Source organism: Moschus berezovskii, chromosome 24 (genome assembly GCF_049115385.1).
Source record: "Moschus berezovskii isolate FMDL1 chromosome 24, NW_MosBer_1.0, whole genome shotgun sequence".
Lineage (NCBI taxonomy): Eukaryota > Metazoa > Chordata > Mammalia > Artiodactyla > Moschidae > Moschus > Moschus berezovskii.
Genome location: NC_142483.1, coordinates 48,214,543 through 48,240,991, shown reverse-complemented (window position 1 = coordinate 48,240,991; position 26,449 = coordinate 48,214,543). Strand labels below are relative to the sequence as shown.

Below are 26,449 nucleotides of genomic sequence, written 5' to 3'. Positions count from 1 at the left end.
GATCTTTGCTTTTGCTTTTCCTAGAAGCTCACACAGTCCATGACCACGGGTTAATACAGAAGACTGTTTCTTTTCGGTTGACCCACTGAGTGTGTCTTTAGTTCTGCATCAGGCCATGTTTGTTTTTTTTTCTGACAGTGCATTAAACAGAGGGTGACTTGCTGCTTTTCACCCAAACATCACCCACTTCGTTGAACTGAATAAAATTCATTCTCCTCTTACACCTTTCTCCATGGAACCACATTGAGTTGCACTGATCTAGGCAAATGAACTCTGCTGCTGCTGCTGCTAAGTCACTTCAGTCGTGTCTGACTCTGTGTGACCCCATAGACGGAAGCCCACCAGGCTCCCCCATCCCTGGGATTCTCCAGGCAAGAACACTGGAGTGGGTTGCCATTTCCTTCTCCAATATGTGAAAGTGAAAAGTGAAGGTGAAGTCGCTCAGTTGTGTCCGACCCTTAGCGACCCCACGGACTGCAGCCTACCAGGCTCCTCCATCCATGGGATTTTCCAGGCCAGAGTACTGGAGTGGCTTGCCATTGCCTTCTCTGAAATGAACTCTGAAAACTGGTTAAAAACCAATTTTTCCACTTTTTAAAATGCCAGTGAAAGATGGTGGGGTGGGGGTGGATTGTGTTAGTGAGAAGTAGCCCTGGGCCTCAAGGCTGCCCTGTCAGTATATCAGCAGGTGCCCAAGGGGCCGCCATTTCTGCAAATCTCAGAGCAAAGTCTCTGGCTGCACCCACTGTGGTAAAAACTAAATTCCATTTTTCTGGAGTTACAAATGAAAATGGACATTCTTCTTTATTTCTGATCTTGGCCCAGGAACCCTAAGCCTTCTTCATAAAGGGTTGGACTAAAGAAGATTTGGGGATAGACAGTATGGTATCCTCTGGAGTGGTTGCCTTCTTATGCTCGCTCTCCTCTTATCAGTACCTGGCCTGGAGGGGCCAGTGGACGGGTAATGAGCAGGTTGGCAGCAGAGGGAAGGAAAGAAAGCACTGACATGGAGGCTCAGACCTCTGGAGTGCCTGATTTCCTTCAGTTTCAACCTGTAGTTTAATCTCATGGGGAGCCTCTGCCTGGAACAGATTGTGAACAATGCCTCCCTTGTTCGCCATAGAGGGGTGTCATGTCAGGATCCCAAGCAACACGCGTCATCAGACTGAAGAGGCTGTTCAAGTTCAAATACCAGTGTACACAGGGTGTTCTAAATCTTAATAGAATGGAGGAGCTGGAGTAACATTTTTTTATTTGCTCCTATTTCAAATGAAGCAAGTGTTCATGGCAGAAAGTTTAGAATCAGGGAATTGGATAAATGAATTACTGTACATCTCATAATCAATGTGATGAATGTCTTAAAAATCATGATGTCAGTATTTTTACTGATAGGGAAAAATGTTCTTGATATACTTTTTTAGTAAGAAAAGAGCATTGGAGAAGCTTCTGTGTAGTAGAATCCTGTGTTGATTTAAAAACATATGAAACATAAGTGTATATGTAGTTGTACGCACAGAAGACCACTGGAAAAGATATATAACAAGGTGTTAAAACAGTAGTTGGGTTTGAGGAGTGTTATTCACTTTCCTTTCTTCTTTTTCTTGCTGTGTAATTTTATTTACTTTGCTTACTGGTTTTTCTATGTAGTCTGTATTTATTGAACAGCTAGTAAGCATCAGGCAGATGGTCTCCTATTTACTTCCGAAAGGAAGCTGTCTGAAGATGATGGAATCCAGAGAGGTTAGGTCTCTTACACAATATCGGAAAAGTAGGAATCCATCCGATTTGACCTGCCTCCAGAACCCAACGTCATCTTCCTCTCTGAGATAGGCTAGGCTAAGTCAGTGGCAGAGGAATTGGGGAAAAGCTGCCACCCAGAAGCCTCTGATGCCCTGGGCTGACTCCAGCCCAACCAGATACTGACCTAGGTCAGCATAACTCATTCCCATGCCCCTTGGCTGCTACTGCATGCTCCATCCTGGGCAGGCCTGGTCCAGGGCCTGGGCTGGGCCACACCTTCAAGCACGGCTCTCTGGTAACTGCCTCAAGCTCGGTGAGATGGCTGGCAATACCCTCCTGTCCATTCTTCCACACATGAGTCACCAAAGTGAGATGATATATCAACAATCTTTTGTATTTTGGTTTTTTCCTCCTTAAGTACTTCCTACCCTGGTTTCCTATTGGTTGCTTATTCCTGGACGTTTGGAGAAGAAACGATAGCAGGTGACTGACGATTCATTTTCCTCCTGAGACCCAGGTGGCTTCTGACCTCCCCCACCTCCACCCTTCAGAATCTGGATGGAGAGAAATCAGGAGATTGTCTTTGCATGCACAGCCCTTGGGGTACTCGTCTTTAACCTTGGCTGCATATCAGAATCACCACGGGAGCTCTAAGAACTGTTTGTGCCTGGGTCGACTGACAGAGATTCTGATTTAATGAGTCTCGGGTGTAGCCTTGGCATTGGGAGCTTCAAAAGCTCCCTAAGTGATTCCACTGTGAGCCAAGACTCACTGTGGCCTAGAACACCTGACCCACTTCCGCCCCACCCCTCCCTCCAGTCTACAGACACAAAGTTGGTTTGGAGACAATAGTTTTTTCTTCTTGGTCAGGTTCTATATAAAGGAAGTGGTGTGGGTTAAACTCTTGGGATGACTCAGGGTTCTCTGGGAAAAGGGGTCCTCAGAGAGGCTGAGCCTGTAATTAACTCTCCGTCCTCCCTTTTATTCAGTATGGAATTGTACTTGATGCCGGGTCTTCCAGAACCACAATCTACGTGTATCAATGGCCAGCAGAGAAGGCGAATAATACTGGAGTGGTCAGTCAAACCTTCAAATGCAACGTGAAAGGTAAGGCCCAAGGGAAGAAGGGAGAGTCCGAATGTCCTTTGGAGGCCTGCAGGGGTCCTGAAATACTGCCTGGAGGCGAGGAGTGAGCACTGGGCTGGGTGTCAGGGAAATATGAGACCTCTTGTTAGTGCTGCTACTCTTCAGTACAGTGACTTTAGGCTAGTCCCTTCCCTTCTCTGGATTTCAGATTTCTCATATGTAAAATGGGAGGTGGGGGGGTCAAGAACTGTGAATGGTGTGATACAGATGCTGGTGAAAGACCCAAAACTCCTGTCAGAAACAAAGGAGGGTTTATTACTCACACAAATGCCCAAGGATCAGCACTTTCTTGTCCTGGTTCTCTGGGCCCCAATTTGCACAGGGTGACGTAGAGAGCGCCAGATGGTACCTGCTTGCACAGGGGGTTATATTACCAAAAGGGAACCCTGAGATTAGAGAACCTGAAAGATTTATAATGGGCGCCTGCCTTGCTCTGGAGGGAAACACTATCTGTATCTTCTTAGCCTGTTCATTATGCAAATATCCCTGAACAGATAGTCCAGAACAACCGCAGTGAGTGCCTCTGCTCATAAGACATGCAGAAATGCGAGAAACTCATGGAAACTTATACTCCAATAGGAAAATTATGTTCCAGTTGGCTGTGTATGGTGGGAGGGGAGGGTAAAAAGAGATAGAGATGGACCATCTGTAAACAAACAGGCTTGTGTGGCTCTGTTCCAGTAAAGCTTTCTTTATGGACCCTGAAATTTTGAATTTCAAATAATTCTCAAATGTCACAAAATATTATTTAAAAAAATGTTCAACACCATCTAAAAGTAATGCACGAATATCTCAGTTCATAGTCTGTATAAAAGAAGGTGGTGAACTGTATATGGCTAGGAAGCTGCCGACTCTGAAACAGAACGTTATCAGTGTCTTTAATGACCCTCCATGCGCTTCCTGCTTCCTCCACAATATATCCTGAGTGTTATGTTGACTATTTACTTGTTTTTTTTTTATAGTTTTGTCCTTATGCATTTAGTTTTTCCTGGTTTTGGAAATGGAATCAAGCGCATATTTATACAATCGGAAGCAAACACTTATTCTGTAATTTGCTTTGTTCACTACCACTCGGTTTTTAAAATCCATCTATGTTGCTATGAGTACCTGGTTCATTTTTCCCTGTTGAGGGATATTTGTATTTCCCTGGTTACTAATAAGGTTAAGTATCTTTTTATATATTTATGACTATTTCTGTTTCTGTGAAATGCCTGTTCATGTCTTTTGCTCATTTTTCTACTGAATTGCTTGACATTTTCCTATTGAGTTGTGAATTCTTTGTCTATATTCCAAATATGAATGCTTTGCTATATTATTATTATATTGTTGCTAATATCTCTCACAGTTTATGGTTTGTCTTTTTAGTTTTTCATGATGTCTTTTGACGAATTAAAGTTCTCAATTTTTACGAAGGTACAGTTATCAGTCTTCTCCCTTTTCGTTTGTTCTTTTGTATGTTTTATTTAAGAAATCCTTCCCTAACTTGAAGTCATAAAGATATTTTTCGATCAAAAGTTTTGGACTTCCCTGGCAGTCCAGTGGTTAAGGCTCCACACTTCCACTGCAGGGGTCACAGGTTCAGGCCATGTGGCACAATCAAAACAAAAATGTTTTATAAATTTGCCTTTTACAATTAAGTCTTTAGGCCACATAATCAAGCCCAGTTAGTGAGTGTATATGTATGTGCCACCCTCTTTAGAGCACTGTGATGTTTGACTTGGCCTGGATCTTCCCAACCAGTGGACAGGATAGGTTACAGGGATACCCTCAGCCTAGAGGATGAGTTAGACTCTGGGCCAGTCATCCCAAGCAACTTCCTTCATTTCCCTCAATGAGCTGCTCAAGTAGAATACTCTCTTGCAGATCGTGGTATAGAAAATGTTGGGAAGCAGAATTAGTCTTTCCTGTAGAGAGATCAGGAGTTGTCTCTGGATAACCAGGGTACATTCTGATCATCTGCCCTTCCATGGAGGACAGCCAGGAGCTCGCCAACCCCGGGACATAGGTGTCACAGTTAGGGTCTCAAGAAGCAGATGTGCAGACAGAGGCTGGGGTGCAAGGGAGTGATGAGTGATCCACAGCTGTGGAAAGGAGGCAGAAAGAGGAGGATTGCATGCACAGAAAGAGAAGTCAGATTGCAACTCAGGTGTAGCAGAGCTCCAGGCAATTAGAGGTGTCCTGCACTGGGTATAAATGGTCGGAAATGACTGGATGGTGATTCCTCCTGTCACTGTCAGTTACTGGATGTTGCTAGCTTGGGAAGAAGATGTTGACCAAGACAGTTTTCTGCAGCTAAAGAAAACCCTGAAGGAACTAACATCTGAACACTGAGCCTTTATTTGAAGGGGCATCTGTGTGGCACTTCTCTTGCCTCCTCACAATAGGGAACTTCCCTGTCTTCTGAGCACAGCTTGCATCATTACCTGCAGTTCAGCAGCAGCAGCCTTTCTGAAACTTCAGCTAGAGATCCCATCTCTGTTCTCCTAACTTCTGAGCTATTTCTTCACTCTGAAGCATGAAACAGGATGCTTTTTTAGAAAAGATAGACCAGCGACTCCAAGCAGAGATGATAATGTGGGAGAGTGATTAAGACATCACCCTCAACCCTACTATGAAAGCTCTGGAAACTTATCTGAGCTCTCTGCATCTTGACTCCCTCATCGCTAAAATAAAAAGCATAACAACAGTAATACCCACCCCACAGGAATGGTTTGGATTAAATGTCATAATATGTATAAAGCAGGTCCATGGGATTTTTCAGGCAAGAATACTGGAGTGGGTTGCCATTTCTTCCTTCAGGGGATCTTCCCGAGAGCCTGGCGGGCTACAGTCCATGAGGTCACAAAGAGTCAGACACAACTTAGCAACTGAGCACCAGCACGTATAAAGCAGGTAGCAAAGACCTGGCATACAGTAGACACTCAATAATTGTTAGCTATTAATTATGTGGCACCACACTTTAGAATTCCCAGTGGATATTCTTGCTAAAAGGCTGTTCTAACATAGTTGTAAGATCTGCCTCTAGCCTTGGGATAGCAGTTCAGCCAAGTCAGTCGTGATGGGCTCAAACTGCAAGAAGAGGTGGCACTTTCGTGGGGAGGGACCCAGGCAGTCTCTCAGGGGCAGGGGCCCTTGGCCCACCCTGAATGTGATTTAGGGGAGGGGCAGGGTCATGGAGCCCACACCACATCCATAAATGGATCTTCTCTTTGATCACAGTAGCCTCAGGGATCCATATATACTCGGAATGACCAGAAGACCACAAACTACAGCTCAAATAACAGAGCTGAAGTTTGGCAAGTGTCACCCACTGGAAGACAAGTGGCTTTGCCAAGCATAATTTGGGTTTCTAGTTTCTCAGTTGCAGATTTCCCCAGGACTCCCCTGCCGTGGCCAGTGTGAGGGAGTGGTGAATGTTTGCTTGCCTAGCAGTGTTTCCTGAATGCCCAGGGCCTTAGAAATATCTTTCTCAGGGCGTTCGTGGTGGGCGTCATCCTCAGGTGCTGCTGTTTTCTATAAGCTCAGTGGGTGCTGCCTTAGCTCCTGGTCGCCATGCCGGTGTCTGTTACTCTGGCTGCTTATTTTAAAGCCATTCTCTGAGGGTCACTGGTTCCTTGCCTGTCCCTCATCTCTTGTGCAGGATGCACTGCTCAGGCTTCCTGCTGCCTTCTCTCAGAGGTGACAGTCATGCTTTCCCTTTACACCAGCAGTTAAAAATTTTTTTCAACTCCACTGAGACTAGACTTAACCATCTCCATTGAAATACCTTAAAAAGTTGCTCTAGGGACCAGGTCACTATAGTGTTGAAAACCATCTTTTGCTCAGAACATGTCTTTTGCTCCTGTCCCACCTCAAGTAAGTCTTATGCCAGCTGTCCAACCCTCTCTTCTCAGATTGGAATACCAGTTTTAGCTCTTTCGTTGGAGTTTCCCAGTATTCCATGAGCCTGTGAACCCAATCTCCTTTTGCCTCTGGGAGGCTTAAGGGAACATTATGAAAACAGGTCCCTGAAGGACATGCTCAAATATCCCACATTTCAACATTCTAGCAAGGCTCCTAACCAGTCCCCATCAGAGATCAGCTCTCGCAGAAATATATTTTGTTTGCTCTAGACTGAACTACACAATCCCCTTCCTATAGTGTGGTGGGCTGATCTGAAAATCTCACTGATTGATTGATTTATATATTTAATAAATATTTATTTGGGTGCGTGCTATTTGCCAATAATTGTTCTTGACACTGGGAATTCTAAAATAACCAAAATGTACGAAGTCTCTACTGTTACAGAACTTACAGTCTAATGAAGGAGAGACAGCAAATAAATGGGTGTATGATGTCAGTCAGAAATGCTGTGAAGAGAAACTAAGCCAGCTAGGTGGATAGAGAGTAATCATGCGATTTCATGGGAGAGCAAAGAAGGTGACAGCTCAGCAAAGACCAAAGTGAGATGAGAGGGTGAGCCATGCACATGTTTGAGGAATGTGCTAGCAGAGGACATGGCAAGAGAAAAGACCACGGGTGGCAGCGGCTCAGCATTTTCTAGGAAAAGCAAAGGGGCCAGTGTGACTGGAGCAGAAATGCCAGCTCAGGGAGAACCTTGAGATGCAGTAAGGGGTTTGACTTCTACTCAAATGAATTTTGTTCAAAGTATATTGGGAAGCCATTAGGAGATTCTGACCAGGGAGCTAACATGAGATGACATCATTTTAACAGATCACTCTGTCAATGTACAACATGTAGTCAGGAGACTAAGATTAGAGGCAGGGAAACCAGGGTTACTAGAGCAGTGCAAGTGGGAGGTGATGTTTGGGTGGTCTAGCCTAGACTCGTGCTTCTCAACGTAGGGCAATTTTGCCCCCCAGGGAACATTTGTCAATATCTGGAGACATTATTTTTTTAATTATTTTTATTTAATGAATTTATTTGGCTGCACCAGGTCTTAGTTGTGGCATATGGGATCTTAGTTCTCTGACTAGGGATCGAACCCAGGCCCCCTGCATTGGGAGCATGGAGTCAGCCACTGGACCACCAGGGAAGTCCCTCTGGGGACATTTTTGGTTTTCACAACTGGGATTTGTGGTGCTGCTGGCATCTAGTGGTAGAGAACAAGGATGCTGCTAACCATTGCACGACTTGCAGAACAGTCCCCACAGCAAAGAACGATCCAGCCCAAAAGGTCAGTAGTGCGGAGGCTGAGAAACACTGATTGAGAATGGTTCTGGGGAAGGAGTGAGAAGTGCTGAGATTTGGCGGTATTTTGGAAGTAGAGCCAACAACATTTTATGATCATTTTAATGTATGGCATCCTGGCTGATTGTACCTGAGCATCAGTTCTGACCTGAGTGACTGTGTGCATGAAGGTACTGTCTCCTGAGAGGGGGCAACACTGAGGGTTGGGGCTATGGCATGGATTAAGGAATCTGGTTTTGAATATATTAAGTTGGAAGTGCCAATAAATCATCTAAGTCAGCGGACAGCAAACTTTTTCTGCAAAGAGCAAGAGGATAAATATTTTTCATTTGTTGGCCACGTGATCTCTGTTGTAACCATTTAACTCTCCTCCTTTAGCATGAAAGCAGCCATAGGCCATCTGGAGACAAATTAGCATGTATGTATTTCAAGAAGACTTTATTAATGGACACTTGTATATGCCTAATGGGATATACCCTAAGGACAAAAAGAACTTCAAAAAAATTTAAATTGTTTTCAATAATCCTCCAACTGGTGGTAGTGCTGGTATTGTCATCGTCATACTGAGACTGTTGCTTGTGGATTGTGAAAGAAAGCAAATGAGTTATTAAGTTGGAGTGGCTGGGGAACAGGATTTTTAGCATAGGAAACGGAAGATAAAGATACAAGATCAGTGAATTCAAGGGAAAAATTGAAGTTCTGAATTAGAAATACCACTAAGAATTCATGACATGTTTTCTCTTGAAATCTGTCTTCTGGAAAGGCTTGCAATGAGCACCCTAACTTCTAAATTTTGGATACTAGATACCATTACTCAATAAAAGAAATCAGGATTTCTTGGAGAAATGGCAGATTCCAGATCTGGGGCAGGAAGTATATAGGTCATTGATACATCTCATCTTATCAGAAAGCAGAGAAGTTCTTAAAGGTTTCTGGGATAATGTCAAAAGGACTCAGCTGCCAAAGTGAAGAAAGCCCCACTGGATAAAGATGGGCCATCAATAAGAATAATAACTGCAATATCACATATCAAACATATCTGTAGATTCATAAGCCCTTAAAGATATTAAACAAACAAAATCCCTCATTGGTTAAGTCAAGAAGATACTGGAGATGTCATGTGGCATGTGGGATACTGGTTCCCCAACCAGGGACTGAACCTCCGCCCCCTACATTGGAAGCATGGAGTCAACCACTGGACTGCCAAGGAAGTCTACAATCAATATTTTTTAAGCTGGTAAATAAAGGGAAAGAATCAAGCACATATCTATCCAGCCTTCCCTGTACAAACTGTACTATAGGGTAACCAAGTAGTTAATGATGGAGAAGTTTTCTTCTTTTAAAAGCATTTTAGATAAAAAGTGAAACAAGAATGATGGAAATAAAATATCACCATTTCACAAACCCTAATGGGCTAATGGATCTAAGCAATGATCATTGATGCCTATTAATAGCACAAGGAGAGAAACAACCAGATGCTTGTGCCTCTTATTGGAAATGCACATCCCTACAAATTACTCTTTCTGAAGAAGTTCAGACCTGAATCTGATTAAGCCTCTGTGTTCAGTTACCAATTTATAGAAAACACTGAAACCAAAAAACATATTAAATGAACCATGGAGATGCAGTCAGCAAATTCTAGACTTTAGGAAACTATAGGACAAATGAGATTGCAAGGGAAAAAGTCTTTAATTACAAAGAAAAATTAGAAAGAGAGGGTAGAATCTATATATTAAAGGATACTTAAAAGACATGGCAACCAATTATAATGGATGGAATTTATTTGGGCCCTAGTTCAAACAAATTAGAGAGAGGTAGAGGGAGAGAAAAAAACATGAATATGGGGGAAATGTGAATCTTAATTAGATATTTAATTATATTAAGTGATTATTTTTTAAACTTTTAGATAGACTAATGAGACTATGGTTACGTTTCTTTAAAAGACGTCTTATCTTTTAATGATACATACTGAAATATTTATAGAATGAAATGATATCATGTCTGCAGTTTGCTTCATGGGGAGAGAATGGGAGAGTGCAGATGGGGCAAGATTGATCACTGTTAAAAATGGAAGATGGGTGCATGGGTTTGTTATACTCTTCTCTCTACTATTATTTATATTTGAAATTTCCATAATGAGAACCTTTTTTCAAAGCAGGTCTCAGCTCATTGTTTTTTGCCTTTGTAATTCTTTCCTTCTACATTTTGGGAACTGACTCATCTGTGTGGCCACATGGAACTTAGCACATACACTGTTTTCAATCCCCTACCAAAACCCATTAATTTCCAGGGCTGATTTTCTTTATTTAAAAGTTGTATGGCTCTTGTTGGTTCCTGGGAATGCTAAGAAGTGATGAATGCTTGCTCTTCAGGCTCTGGGATCTCCAACTATGCGGAAAACCCCCAAGATGCCCCCAAAGCCTTTGAGGATTGCATGCAAAAAGTCAAGGGGCACATTCCAGGCAATCTCCATGGGTCCACCTGCGTTTACCTGGGGGCCACAGCTGGGATGCGATTACTGAGGTAAGAGCTCGAATGGCACAGAGGAGCCATTGAACTAACACAGTCAGGAATGTGTTGAACCTTTCCAATAATATAACTGTATTTCTGGGAAAGAAGTCCATATTCTGCCATAAATTTAGGCTTTAAAAGTTGGGAAACTTTTAGTCTTAATACACAGAAAGAAACAGTTCTTTCTATATTTGATTCCCTTCCCCATGGTGATTTTATTGAGAACTCTGGGAAAAAAGGAAAGTAACACGAAATCTAGTCATGGGATGTACCTTTAGTTTTCTTGAAAAGGAGAAACTGTTTTTGACCACCAGGGGTTTTCCTGGTGGCTCAGTGGTAAAGAATCAGCCTGCCAGTGCAGGAGACTCAGGTTTGATCCCTGATCTGGGGAGGTCCCCTGGAGAAGGGCATAGCAACCCCCTCCAGTATTCTTGGAAATTCCACGGACAGAGGAGCATGGCAGGCTACAGTCCAATGGGTCATGAAAGAGTCGAACACAACTGAGCGACTAAATAACAATTTTAATACTTGTGCACAACCAGTTCCACTAAATGTAAGCCACTATACTACTAAGCTAGACCACATACAAGATGTCACCAAAATATCTGCTTTTAAATAATGGGAATTCTGCTCCTTGCCCCAAAGCCTTTGGAGTTACTATAAAAAATACACATTTCATTCAATTAAGCAGTTCCTTCTAAATTTTCAGCCATGACTTTTAACCCCATTGTATTGTTTTTGAATGTTCTTTCTCATTTTTTTCCTCCATGATAATATTTCCTTGACCTTGAAATAAGAGAAAAACAGTTTTTTAAAAACCCATCAAACTTAAAAACTACCGAAATTAAAGGGCAGATGCTGCCCTAAACTTTGAAAATAAGGCTTTCTCCCCAAAAGATGACACTCATTTGGTTGCAAAGTCACTTTGTCTATGATCCTAGGAATGTAAAATTACATGTATTTTCTTCACCACATGAAGAAACTTCAAAGGAACAAACAGAGTTGCTTTCAGATGATAATCAAAAAGATCATGAAGCACTTTCAGTTGGATTGAGCTTTTTCCTTGTAGTTTTCCTCTCATTTTTTTTCTATTTCTATGTCCTGGGTGATCAAGTAGAATGTGGAAGGAAGTCAGATTTCTTTCCTTACTCTTGGATTCTGCAGTGTATTTTCAAGATTGCTGTGTTTACCTGAAATAGAAATGATATAGAAATCCCTTCCTTCTGCCTTTTCTTTCTAATGGAAGCAAAGAACTCAACTTTGTCTGGTTGCTTTTTTCTCCCAGTCCTCTCAGTGAGAAATCATTCAAAGGCTCTGTAATTTATAGCCATGGAAAAAAAACATGGAATAGAAAGTTTGCCACTTAGCGAGGTGAATGTTACACTTGAATAAATTAAATATTGATGCTTCTTTTATGAACTTTTTCACAACTTCCTGGTGGTGATTCATTTCTTCTGAGGAACTAGTTGATATTTTAATTGCTAGAAAAGTCAAATATAGAAAAAAACAATAATTTGAGTCTCTGGGATGGGAACTAATAAAACTAGGAAAATTATTCATTATTTTCCAGGGAGTGATAAATTGCTACTGAACTGGAATGGACTTGAGCTTGTAGCGTTGCTCTTTCTTCTTCAGCCAAGAGTGAGACAGTGCCCCCTGACTTTCTTTAACCCACTGATGAAAGGGAAAAGAGTGTCCCAAGTGAGCTTTCTTCCATAAAATGGCACAGATGAATGATACAAATACACTATGTCATGGCTGATATGAATGCTATGTCACCACTCCTCCACGGGTCAGTACACTAAAGGATTTCAATTCAGCAGCAGCCGTGAAGGCCATCATATCCCCTCATGCCAAAGCCCTCCCAAAGAGCAAAGCAGGGACAGCGGAAAAACCCCTCTCCCTTTCCACCTCCCTCCTAGGCTCCCCATCCTTCTGGCCTGATGAGGGTTTCTTTGCATAGTGCCCCAAGCGAATACTTATGCTACTCCTATGCCTTCACTAATCTCCTTTCCTCTGCTCATCTGAGACAGAACAACAGTGATTGAGTAGGAGGCTCTTTAGCTGGTTGCTAGAGAGCAGAATAGGAACAGGTAAGGGAGGAGAGAACAAGTGATATTTTTACTGGTAGCTATTTCCCTGCTTGGCGGTTTGACAGGTAATAAGTGGAACCTGCCTTCATGGTTGCCTGGGAGGCTTCAACTTGCAGAGGGGGTTCCTGTGTCTTACCTACATCTGGAAAACAGTCCCTGCCTGAGGGAGTGGGGAGGTTATTTTAAGATTGTTGTCTGGGCACTCAGCCTGTTGTGTTCTGTGCCTTGCATAGGTTGCAAAATGAAACAGCAGCTAATGAAGTCCTTGAGAGCATTGAAAACTACTTGGAGTCTCAGCCCTTTGATTTTAGGGATGCTCAAATCATTTCTGGGCAAGAGGAAGGGATATATGGATGGATTACAGCCAACTATTTAATGGGAAATTTCCTGGAGGTGTGTGAAAACAAATGCATGGTTTTTAATCTCGCTGTTTACTCTGTCCCCTGGGGTTGGTAGCTTAAGCAGAGGTGCATGCTGACAGGGCCATCTGTCCTTCATCGTTTCTTCAGGGAAACAGCAGTGACACAATAGTCAAGAAAAGACATGTACAGCTGGGACAGAGCCTTGGATCCCAAATAAGACAAATGCATGGGGGAGGGGGAAAATCATTTTACCAACCAACAAGAACTTGAGGGGGGAGGGAGGATCTAAATCTTGCAGTGGGCCATGAGTCTTTTGAAATACAACTAGAGAATGACCCTTCCCAGGAGTCCTGTAGCCGGCGGGAATTTACAGAGCCCTCGGGCAGCCTTCCTCCACTCACTCTGTGTCCTCAGGCCTCCTCACACTCCAGTCTCCACACTCCCTGCTCCTTCGGTGCAGAGGAAAGCTGACTCTGAACGCTAATCACCGTGTCACAGAGGGTGTAAACTGAGGATACCCCTACCATGTCCAGCCCAAGACCTGTTTTCTTCTCCCTTGAATATATTTTTAGTTAAAGTTAATTAATTTAGTTAATATTTTGGAAAATTCATGTAGAAATCCATGATTCTAGATTCTTCTGGACTCCCTCACTCCCCAAAAGTTGAAAGAGCTGGTCACAGCAGACTCACATTCCTGCATGCCAACAACCAACTGGAACAGAGCCTGTATCTCATGCATTCCCCAGATGGCCACAGTCCTCACCATGCCCTGTCAGGTGCACCTAATCTACTCACTCATCTGTGTTGCCTGTCCAGTCCCTGAAAGCATTTGAGTTCACCGCCCGTGAAACAAAGGAGAGATCTGGCCCTCAATGCACCCCATGTCAAACTTCTTAGCAATAAGAGATGGATCCTGGGTGATGAACCCTGGCCAATCAGAGATGGCACCTTTGGTCGTTTTTCTTGCTTTTTTTCCCCAACTGTGTAGAAGAACCTGTGGCATATGTGGGTGCATCCGAGTGGAAAGGAGACCACAGGTGCCCTGGATTTGGGTGGTGCCTCCACCCAAATATCCTTTGCAGCAGAAGAGAAGGTGGGGCTGAACACCAGCGACATCATGAAGGTGACCCTGTATGGCTATGAATACACGCTCTACACACACAGCTTCCAGTGCTATGGCCGGAACGAGGCTGAGAAGAGGTTTCTGGCAACCATCCTTCAGGTACCTGAGCCGGGGGCAACAGGTGTTCCCTCGGGGGTCTTGGCTGAGGGGAAGATAGCTTGCCTTCTGGGGTCTGTCCTTTCCACTCCAATTAGAAGGCGGATGGAAACAGCAGCATTTTCCTGTTAACTTGTAGGGGTCCAAGCGCTCTCTTCCTCTCTCTCTCTCTGATACATTGACCACTTCCAGTGTATTTGAGTCAGAAGTCCAGGGCAATTCCAGAGCCCCAGAGGTTTTATAAATGATTCAGCACTTGGGATCCCTTTATGAACACAGCTGCTTTAAACTAGTAGCTAAAGAAGCCAGAGATTGCAGAGACTCCCCTGAGTGCACACAAAATAATAAACCTGGTCACAGGAGAAATGCTTGCTGACAACAGAGAGGGTAGAGGACCTCCCCAGGCTCAGGCTTCTTTTAGATGAGCCTGTATTAGGCAGATTTGATACGCTTTATCTGGCGGGATCTTAGAGCAACCAAATTCCATCACACTGACCAGTAACTTATGCGCTAACTGAATATGATGGCCGCGTCAGGCATCAGTCAGGCTGTCACTAATTTAAAGTTGGTGTGAATACTGTTTGCAGCAACGAGAGCGCTAGTGCCATGGATGTGACCCCGGGCCCCAAACTCGAGCGCTCAGGGGACATCCATCTCGGCCATGGCTGAAAAGGGAAAATGAAGATGAAAGGAGGATGGAGGGAAGGCATCTTGATCTCCTGGAGGGGCATGAGGCCAACTGGAGGCCACAGATCCTGACTCCTGAGGGGCCCTGGGGCAGGGCACAGCGGCTGAGTCAGCAGCTGACACAGCATCAGTAGGCTAACCCCCACCTCTGCAGCTGACTCTGGTCATGAGGAAGGAAGCAGTATTTCCCAACCACTTGCCTAGAAAATCACATGGATGGAGGAGCCTGGTGGGCTGCAGTCGGTGGGGTCACTAAGGGTCGGACACGACTGAGCGACTTCACTTTCACTTTTCACTTTCACACATTGGAGAAGGAAATGGCAACCCACTCCAGTGTTCTTGCCTGGAGAATCCCAGGGACGGTGGAGCCTAGTGGGCTTCCGTCTATGGGGTCACACAGAGTTGGACACGACTGAAGTGACTTAGCAGCAACAGCAGCAGCAGCTGTACAAAAATTGGGTTGGTTTACAAAGAGTCATCAGCAGAACTCACATCTTCAGATCCCTACATTTACTGAGTATTCATGCAGGGTGGATTGTGAGAATTCACCCTCCAGGTCTGGCCCTCTTCCCAAAACTCCTCTTTCAGCCTCACAGGAAAGGCTGGAGCCCCAGCATACATGTATGCCACATGTATTTTGGGGAGGGGCTGGGCACTCCTGGGAAAGACAGAGCGGGGGCCCTGCAGGCAGCCCTGAGCTACTTCTCCACACCTCAGGAGACTCAGTGCCCAGGCCAGACTCCCAAATACACCCCCCGACTCGGCCAAACCAAACCCCGCAGGGAGCTTAGTCAACCCTCTCTAACTGGGCTCCTCTTTTCTCTCTCCTTTTATTTCTAGCAATACTTAAGGCCCCTTCCTCCAGCTCTGGCCCTAGAAGGGGTGAAGGGTGGGGCAGGGAGGGCAGGGCTCCTCTGAACTTCAGATGGGAGAATGGAGGCAGGGGAAATCACCCTTTTCCCAGGACGAGTCTAGGTTTGAGAAGCTAACCTCTTAAACTTGGCTGGCCATGAGGGTGTGTGTATATGTATATTTGTGCGCACACTCCTACAAGATTTATTAAAGAATGACTGTCTATGTACCCAACAGTCTACAGTAGAGAAGTGAATACTCCATCTGGGTGAGGTCTCATTTGAACTTGAGAATGCAGGTCTCAGGTGTGAGCCCAGGTCTGGGGGCAGAGGTGGGACACCCCTGCCTCTCACTGTATACAGTCAACTTACAGGGACAAGGGGCATCTTCAACTTGCCTGATAACATGTGGATGCCTGAGAGAGTGGCTTTGCCCTCTAAGCCTTCTGACTCATGTGTGGGGAAGGATCCAGGTGTGATGAGGATCACCCACAAATGCATGTCCCAACCTGCTTAGCCAATACTTTCATGTTCCAAAGATGTGTTGCCAAACCCCAACTTAAAGGTTCCCAAAGCTTATTGCATCATGAACGCTGCCTGAGTAATTGCTTCCAGTCCAGGTCTCAGTTCCTGGACTGAAATATAAAGGGCTACAGACTGTGGTGAGAGTGACACCTAGATATATGGAAAAGTGAAAGCGTTAAGCAGCTGTGTCCAACTCTTTGCAACCCCATGGACTGTAGCCTGCCAGGCTCTTCTGCCCATGGAATTCTCCAGGCAAGAATATTGGAGTGGGTTGCCATTTCCTACTCCAGGGGGTCTTTCTGATCCAGGGATCGAACTCAGGTCTCATGCATTGCAGGTGGATTCTTTACCATCTGAGCTACCAATATATACTTTGCAAATTATTTTCTTAATAAGCGGTCTCCAGTGACTGCAAGGCTCAAGTCTCACTCTGATAGCATGTTAGACATTAGGGACATGCATTCACTTTCTCTCCCTTGTTAAGTAAGAATTTTTTCTTCTGGTTTTAAAGTAACACATATTCAGTGGAGGAAAAAAAAAAGAAAATACAGACATAAAGAATATAAATAATAAACAACAAAACTTGGAATTACCCATCATCAACATATTACTGCATTTTCTTCCAGTTTTTTTTTAAATGCGAGAATGTGTGTATTTACAAATTTGGCTTCATATGGTATATATATGGACTTGCCAAGTGGTGCTAGTGGTAAAGAAACCGCCTGCCAATGCAAGAGACATAAGAGACACAGGTTTGATCTCTGGGTTGGGAAGATCCCCTGGAGGAGGAAATGACAACCCACTCCAGTATTCTTGCCTGGAAAATCCCATGGGTGGAGGAGCCAGGCCAGCTACAGTCCGTGGGGGTTGCAAAGGGTTGAACACGACTGAGCGACTGAGCACAAGCACAGGCAGTATTCCAAATACATTATTTAAAAAGAAAACTGTGTTGGGAAAGTACATGACCCTTTCATGCTAATGCCCTGCAAAGACTAAATTCAGGGAAGATTTATTAAATGTTGAGGGACTAAGTAACTTGGCACACTGGCAAGTTATATTTCAGGAATGCTATAACAAATAATTCATGATCCAAAGAGAACTGAATTAATCTTTACCAAGCTTCTTCTAGCCAAAAATAATTTATATTATTTTGCTTCTTCTCCAAACCAGGCCAGAAATGACGTATTTTAATTATTAAAAAAGTATAAGTCAGATTTGGAGGGGGAAACTAAATGATTAGCTATTGATTTGATTTTTTCTTTCAATGATTATTTCAGCCATAGGGTGACCATGATGTGATATGTTACAAATTAGACCTAACAACTTTTGAACACCATAGACTTTTTCACGCCACTGAAGCAGAAGGGGCCCATTTGCTGCGTTCATAGTCATATTAAAATCTTTCTGTAGGACCCTCATATCAGCTGAGTGCTGGACTTCTGGAGGAATCTGCACAGAATCCTATGACTGCCTTTCATTAAATGATTTCATTATTTTGATGTGTACCTCAGGTTCCTCAGCAGTAAAGTGAGAGAGCTGAGCTAAGTGTTTTCTGGGCCAAGATTTTACTGTAGAGGATAAGATACACTTTAGTAGCTTTGAAATTACACAGAGTTCAAATCCAATTCCTTGGGAAAAAGAGTCCATAAATTGAACCAAACACATTTTGGAATTTAGCATTAAATAAAGGGAACATTTTTCACCATAGATAGAAGATTGGATAATCATCTGGAGAAAGTAAAATCAAATCCCTACCACAATCTTAATACCAAATAAATTACAAACAGATCGAAGATTTCTATGTAACAGGGTATTTATTACATCACTGTTTTGTAATGGCACATGATTGGAAATTTTCCTCTAGATGGGATGCCCTAAATAAAGTACAGTTTATTTGTACAGTGGAGTTCTATGTAGCTAGCATGAAAGAAGCTAGTGTAAAAAGAAGAGGTCACTCTTACATGGACAATGAAAGGAAAATCTCAAAGATATATTCTTAAGTAAGAAGTGCAAGGGACAGGGAGTGTGCATAGAGCACTACCATTTATGATTTAAAATTTAAAGAAAGAAACAGAGGGGAAAAGAAAATGTAATTGCACACGCATAGAAGAAGCATACACAGAATCTCTGTTAGAACACACTATAACTGGCAATAGTGGTTACTTCCAGGGAGGCAACCTGGGCAGATACAGTGGGTGGGAGTGAGCCTTAATTTTCAAAATACATTTATTTGTACCTTTTTAATTGTTATTTGTAGGTGGACAGATAACATGACCTTCAAAATGGTCAATTAACCTAAACATATCTTGCTTTCTCATCAAAATGGAGTTCATAAATCCTGCTTCATGGAGCTGTGCTAAGTGCTGGAGCAGAGCCTTGTATTGTGCCTGGTGTGGGGTGACAATCCCCCACCCCAAGTAGAGTTATCTAGACAACCTGGGACTTCCCTTCCACTGGATGTATAATGGCCTTTTTTCCATTTCTCTCTTGGCACTGGAGGGGAACAACAGTGAGGACTTGCAAAAGGAAAGTACTTGGACCTCCACAAGAGGGATTCCTAACACCTTACTCTTGTACCTATAGGACTATACCACTGAAACCAGGTTCACCAACCCTTGTTACCCTCAGAATTACATCACCACCTTCACTGAGGCACAGGTGTTTGGCAGCCTGTGTACAGAGGACATGAGACCTGAAAGATATAATCCCAACAACATCATCACTTTTGAAGGAACCGGGGACCCACCACTGTGTAGGGAAAAGGTGGCTTCCCTGTTTAACTTCAGCGCTTGCCGTGATCACGAAGCTTGTTCCTTTGACGGGGTGTATCAGCCAAGAGTTAAAGGGTCATTTGTGGTAAGAGAAAAACAACAGAGATTCCTTTTCCCCCTACTGAGTATTTCTCACCTTCCTGCTTTTCCTCTGCTGAGGTGTTTCCCACTTTCTTATTCCCTGCCCTGAAACCTCCATTATATTGCATTCTGAGAAATGATTTCCCTCTGTACAACTTCCTTACAGGCTTTTGCAGGATTCTACTACACAGCCAATGCTTTCAACCTTTCAGGTAGCTTTTCTCTGCACACCTTCAACTTGAGCACCTGGAATTTTTGCTCAAAGAATTGGAGTCAGGTCAGTATTTAAAGAAAAAGGATCCATATTGGTACAAAACAGTAGAGCAGAGTAGATTTCATTTGCGCCTGTGTGTGTGTGTGTGTGTGTACATGTGTGTATGTATGTTCTGAATTTGACTTTTATGCTGTTCTCCTTCACCACATCTGTAAGATGGGGGTAATAAGGAATCCCACCTCACAGCTGTGTTGTGGATTAAATGTCTTTCTATTCATGGGCACAATGTTTATAACAGTGTCTGGCATGTAACAAGCACTCTATAAACTTAAGCTTGCTCTTCCATGATATTGTATGCGTGCTAAGTCGCTTCAGTCCAACTCTTTGCGACCCTATGAACTGTAGCCTACCAGGCTCCTCTGTTCATAGGATTCTCCAGGCAAGAATACTGGAGTGGGTTGCCATTTCCACCAGGGGATCTTCCCGACCCAGGGATCAAACCTGCATCTGCTGTGTCTCCTACATTGCAGGCGGGTTCTTTACCACTCAGTTATGTTGTAAAGGGATTTGTTTTTAATATAGGAGATGTGGTGTATATATACAATGGAATATCACTCAGCCACTTAGAAGAATGAAATTTTGCCATTTGCAGCAACATGAGCAGAACTGGAGGGTATTATGCTTAGTGAAATAAGTCAGACGGAGGAAGACAGATACTGTATTTTATCACATATATGTGGAATCTAAAAAATGAAACAAATGAACATAAAACATGGATTTTTTGTCATTGCATTATTTTATAGTAATTTTAATTATTAAATTCTCTGGGTGATACGACTCTTTAAAATATGACTGCTGAACTAAGCTGTTCTGAAATGCGCATTTTAAAACCTGCCTCCTCCCTGTTTTGAACTTGCCTTCAGATCTCACTGCTGCTGCCCCAGTTTGATGAGCAGTATGTGCGCTCCTACTGCTTCTCGGCCCACTATATCTACCATTTACTTGTAAGTGGATACAAATTCACCGAGGAAAGCTGGCGCCAAATACATTTTAAAAAGGAAGTAAGTCAAAGCACAAATTGTTTTCCTCTTCTTCCTCTCAAAATAGATGTTTGTTTGTATGTGTGTTAAAGAAATGTAGGAGATAAGTGGGAATTGGGGATTTAAACTTGCTGAATGGGAGCCAATGAGGCTTGATCTCTGGTGAGCTTATGAGAAGAGATATGGAGAATTTAGAGGAAGTGGTCATCAGAAACCTATGTGAGCTAAGGAAGCCAAGAACTGTGGACTCTAAGCTCTGTGGGGGCAGGACTTGCTTTATCATCCTCATATTCCTAGCACTCACACAAGGCTGAGAACATAGAAGGCTGTTAGTAAATATTGTTAAGTGAATCCATAAATATGTTAAGGAACTGAGATTTTTTATCCTGACAAGAAGCTTCAAATACAACAGTTTTGTTAAGAGAATAGTAACTAACTGATCTCCATTTTACACAGATGTCAGAGGGAGATCTATTCTTTAGAGCACAGGGATTAAGCAAGCAGCATTAAATAAGAATTTGATCTTGGAATGAGTCTGAGGTCACTGTATTCACTTTCAAGTGTCCAGAATGGTCTGATGCTGGAATGACAGCTGACTGTTTGGTGAGGCACCTCTGTACTTTGCTTCCAGGACTCAGCCTTGCTGTTATGTTGATCCAGTGCTCTGTTCCCCAGGTTCTTGGAGGGTTTTCTCATTTCAGGAATAGCAGATGTAAAGCCTGAAGTATGTCTGGAGTCAGTCTGTTCAATATGAGCTTCAGCAGTAATTAGATTAAAGCAAGCAATATCCAGTATTAGGCTTGTGACTGATTTACATAGATAAAATTGAGTCAGCCATAAAAAATAAGAATGTCTGGAGACAGATAAGGACTGTTGTTGGCATGTACTCTCCAAGCTTTGTTTCTAATTAATCTAATTACCAGGAAAGCACATTATGATTTTCCATTAAATACCAATTTGGGGGGGGGGATACATAATTCTAGGTTTCAAGTTCCTTTCTTTTATTTATAAAGAATTTAATATCAGTCAAATCAGTATTCAAATGTGAGGATATAAAAAGACTTCAGGAGATTTGCCAAACAAAGATTTATATCCAAAATATCTGGGGGATTCCCTTGGTGGCTCAATAGATGAGAATCCACCTGCCACTGCAGGGGACATGGGTTCAATCCCTGGTCTGGGAAGATTCCACATGCCAGGGAGCAACTAAGTCCACGCACCACAACTACTAAGCCTGCGCACCTTCGAGTCTATGCTCCACAACAAGAGAAGACACTGCAGTGAGAGAGAGGATTGAAGATTACAAATGTGAAACATTTATACATCTACTAAAATGGCCTAAAACCATGCAAACAAAAACGGATGGAACTACCAGATGAAACTGGCACAGTCTGCTTCCCACTTAGACTGACCTTCTTTTCTTAGAAACTGGTCCTGGGTTCGGTAAAACATGCGTCACTTCTTTCTTTAGCTATAGACACTTCTGTACCCAGTGATAGGAAGACTTCCACTGCTATTAACTGTGCCCTCTTCACGCTGGCTGTGATGAGGCTGTGAGGATTAGTTCTCTGCAATGTGGGAGGTTGGACCTCAAGCCTTTGTGGTCATGATGACCTGGGTTCTAGCCCAGTCTCTGCAATTTCTGAACTTAGGCAAGTCCATTGACCTCCTTTGGCCACAGTTCCTGGGGGTGTCTCAGGAGGGTGACCATGGTGTGTCCTGGGGATATAATCGGTGCCTCAAGCCCAGTCCTGAGAACTGAGCCGTCTCCTCTACTCCACAGGTGGGGAACAGCAGCATAGCCTGGTCTCTAGGCTACATGCTCAGCCTGACCAACCAGATCCCAGCCGAAAGCCCCCTCATCCGCCTGCCCATCAAGCCTTCTGCCTTCGTGGGCACCCTCGCCTTCTTTGCAGCAGTGGTCTTGCTGTGTCTGACATATCTCGTGTACTTGTGTGTGTTGTCCAGAAATCAGAGGCACTCCCAGCATGCCTTGGACAACATGGTGGACTCTGAGTGAGCCTCACAGAGTGGTTCCTAGAGCCTGAGAGCTGCCCATAACCAGCTTGGGGGGCACCAGACAATGCAAGCAAAATGTTCATCTTCAGGAAATACAGCTAAAGTCCAATGCCTAGGTCCTGTGCCTCTCAGTTACTGATTTATGTCAAAACACCTCTTGAGAAGTCCCTCAAATGTTCTGTGCTCATTCCTCTGTCAGAGACCCCTGCTACCCACTAGCTGACCTATTGGGGAACAGAGGAGAGACAGGCCATCAAGGTCAGTCTCCTTATTCCAAGTGTCCCACAGGAAGAGTAAGTTGGAAGATGACAGATGAATGTGGAAGAGTTGACCTCAGGGCTCAGTTTGCATTTTCCCTCCCTCAAAAATGCCATAGTCTTCCCAGTAGAACTGGAAACTGGCAGGTGTCTAGTAAGCATCTGGTCCAATCAAATATCTCATTTTATGGCTTCCTCTCATTGGTCCTTAACTAAGAATTTCCTTAACAATCATTAATAACATTGAGCTCCCTCAGCTTGGTAGAATATTGTATCTGGGGGAAAATCCTCCTTCACCCCCAAGGACACAGGCCACAGCCAAGCTTCTGTCATGCAGGCAGAACCTGAAGGGCAGAGCCACACAGAACATCTACCAGAACACTACAGGCCATTCCTGAAGTAGGATTCCCTCTCTCGGGGCTCTGGTCATTAGATCGCCACCTGCGTGTGTATCATCCTCGTCACCTCCCCTTCCCATTTCTGAGTGCCCTTGTAAAATGTTTATTCCTAGCAAGGCTATCATGCTCCAGATCATTTTGCCTTTGCTAGGTTTTTGCTTCAGAGAAGGCAATGGCACCCCACTCCAGTACTCTTGCCTGGAAAATCCCATGGACAGAGGAGCCTGGTAGGCTGCAGTCCATGGGGTTGCTAAGAGTCGGACACGACTGAGCGACTTCACTTTCACTTTCATGCATTGGAGAAGGAAACGGCAACCCACTCCAGTGTTCTTGCCTGGAGAATCCCAGGGACAGGGGAGCCTGGTGGGCTGCCGTCTATGGGGTGGCACAGAGTTGGACATGACTGAAGTGACTTAGCGGCAGCAGCAGACTTTTGCTTAGGGTTGCCCTTCCATCATTAGCACCCTGTGTATATTTCACCCACCATTCCCACAGGTCCACCTGATGCTGTCACAGGACACCCTCTTCTGATTTGCTTACCAATCACTTTCCTAGATGGTAGACCTTTGCACAGTAGCCATAGTTCCTGACTTTGAGGGGTGAAAGGAAGCTGCAGGGATATTTAACTCCAAAGTGGGAAGGGGCTTTAGCAAGTCCAATGGCTACAAAGTAAAAATAAACATTCTCTCAGATTATAGTTTGTTCACTGAGTACAGAATAAAGGAGACTTATTTTATTGTGACTTGCAGTGTGTGTGTTTGTTACATGCATATGGTACTCTTTCTCCTAAGGACCCAACGTGGCATTTATGAAAATAAACTAAACAACTAAAAAAAGTTTCTTGAGCAGACTTTCCTAGTGTGTTAAGTAAGTCATGCATCAATATCATCTTTATTCCAGAGAGCTCAAAGTGTTTTGTTTCACTTTAATAAACCTTTGGTTCCTTGAGATAAGTGAGTCCAACATTTCCTTACCTTATCTGACATTACAAAGCTTCTGTGAGGCTACAACCTGCCACTCACATCTTGATTCCAAACCAGAATGGCTGCTCCCATCCCAAAGTGCACCACTGTTCACAGTTTTCCCTACCTAGACTGTGGGTTATCCTCCCACTCATCCAAACCACCATATTTCTCAAGGTGCAATCCCAGCTCTATTTCCTTCACAAAGCATTCCTTGCACACACTCATGCATGCATGCACACACACATCATGATCTATCTCTTGGACTACTTTTTAAAAACTACATAAATTCTCATATTATTGCTAATCATGCAACTGAACTACAAAATTCTAATCTAATCGCAACTCACAATTTCCATGACTTCTTTAAAGGTAGAGTGTTTTCTCCAGGCTTCCCTGATAGTTTACTTAGGAAAGAATCCACCTGCAATGCAGGAGACCCCACTTCAATTCCTGGGTTGGGAAGATCTGCTGGAGAAGGGATAGGCTACCCATTCCACTATACCTGGGCTTTCCTGGTGACTCTGATGGTAAAGAATCCTCCTGCAATGAGGGAGATCTGGGTTTGATCCCTGGGTTGGGAAGATCCCCTGGAGAAGGGAAAGGCTACCCACTCCAGTATTCCAGCCTGGAGAATTCCATGGACTGTATAGTCCATGAGGTCATAAAGAGTTGGACACAAGTGAGCAACTTTCACTTTCACTTTTTCCAGGAAAGAAAGTCATATTCAAAGCATTAGGAGGATTTGACTGTTACTCCGGGAGTTGGTGAGGGACAGGAAGGCCTGGCGTGCTGTGATTCATGGGGTTGCAGAGAGTCGGACACGACTGAGCGACTGAACTGAACTGAACTGAATTTGAAGATGGAGAAGGCTAGGTGGAAAGGGCCTTAGGGCAACCCCTAGGAACTAAGAGTAACCCCTGGCTGACAGCCAGCATGGAAGAAGGACCTCAGTCCTACAACTGCAAGGAGTTGAGTTCAGCCACAAACCTAAGTGAACTTGGAGGCAGATCTCCCCAGAGCCTCCAATCATTTCAGCCTTGTGAGTCTCTAAGCAGAGAACCCGCCCAGACTTCTGACCTCCAGAACTGCGAGGTCAGAAATGGGTGCTATTATAGGGCACTGAGTTTGAGGCCACTTGTTACACAGTCATAAAAATTAACACAACTACAGAACTCCAAGCCCCTAAGCTCCAAACAGGGCAAGTGCTTACATGTGAAATATGTACTGATAATAAATCACTAACTATGATTTCAGTTCAGTTCAGTTCAGTCGTTCAGTCGTGTCCGACTCTCTGCGACCCCATGAATCAAAGCACGCCAGGCTTCCCTGTCTATCACCAACTCCTGGAGTTCACTCAAACTCATGTCCACAGAGTCGGTGATGCCATCCAGCCATCTCATTCTCTGTCGTCCCCTTCTCCTCCCACCCCCAACCTTTCCCAGCATCAGAGTCTTTTCCAGTGAGTCAACTCGTCGCATGAGGTGGCCAAAGTATTGCAGTTTCAGCTTCAGCATCAGTCCTTCCAATGAACATCCAGGATTGATCTCCTTTAGAATGGACTGGTTGGATCTCCTTGCAGTACAAGGGACTCTCAAGAGTCTTCTCCAGCACCACAGTTCAAAAGCATCAATTCTTCGGCAATCAGCTTTCTTCACAGTCCAACTCTCACATCCATACATGACCACGGGAAAAACCATAGCCTTGACTAGACGGACCTTTGTTGGCAAAGTAATGTCTCTGCTTTTTAATATACTATCTAGGTTGGTCATAACTTTCCTTCCAAGGAGTAAGCGTCTTTTAATTTCATGGCTGCACTCACCATCTGCAGTGATTTTGGAGCCCCCAAAAATAAAGTCTGACACTGTTTCCACTGTTTTTCCATCTATTTCCCATGAAGTGATGGGACCAGATGCCATGATCTTTGTTTTCTGAATGTTGAGCTTCAAGCCAAACTTTTCACTATCCTCTTTCACTTTCATCAAGAGGCTTTTGAGTTCCTCTTCACTTTCTGCCATAAGGGTGGTGTCATCTGCATATCTGAGGTTATTGATATTTCTCCCAGCAATCTTGATTCTAGCTTGTGCTTCCTCCAGCCCAGCGTTCCTCATGATGTACTCTGCATATAAGTTAAATAAGCAGGGTGACAATATACAGCCTTGACGCACTCCTTTTCCTATTTGGAACCAGTCTGTTGTTCCATGTACAGTTCTGACTGTTGCTTCCTGACCTGCATACAGGTTTCTCAAGAGGCAGGTCAGGTGGTCTGATATTCCCATCTCTTTCAGAATTTTCCACAGTTTATTGTGATCCACACAGTCAAAGGCCTTGGCATAGTCAATGAAGCAGAAATAGATGGTTTTCTGGAACTCTCTTGCTTTCT

The 26,449-nt window shown here is 43.8% G+C and overlaps 1 protein-coding gene across 3 annotated transcripts in view; it reads left to right on the top strand.

Annotated features, from left to right (window-relative positions):
- The window catches only part of ENTPD3 (ectonucleoside triphosphate diphosphohydrolase 3), a 34,440-nt gene extending 10,594 nt beyond the window's left edge, over window positions 1-23,846 (top strand). For 2 of the 3 annotated variants that reach the window (XM_055414583.2, XM_055414582.2), the window contains exons 4-11: window positions 2,730-2,847; window positions 10,449-10,599; window positions 12,914-13,073; window positions 14,031-14,264; window positions 18,908-19,180; window positions 19,343-19,453; window positions 20,314-20,451; window positions 22,214-23,846. In XM_055414583.2, coding sequence (XP_055270558.1) covers window positions 2,730-2,847; window positions 10,449-10,599; window positions 12,914-13,073; window positions 14,031-14,264; window positions 18,908-19,180; window positions 19,343-19,453; window positions 20,314-20,451; window positions 22,214-22,450 — 1,422 coding nt within the window. In that variant the 3' untranslated portion in view covers window positions 22,451-23,846. The remainder of the gene's footprint in view (window positions 1-2,729; window positions 2,848-10,448; window positions 10,600-12,913; window positions 13,074-14,030; window positions 14,265-18,907; window positions 19,181-19,342; window positions 19,454-20,313; window positions 20,452-22,213) is intronic. The other variant, XM_088831984.1, reaches the window with a different exon arrangement.
- The last annotated feature ends 2,603 nt before the right edge of the window (window positions 23,847-26,449 follow it).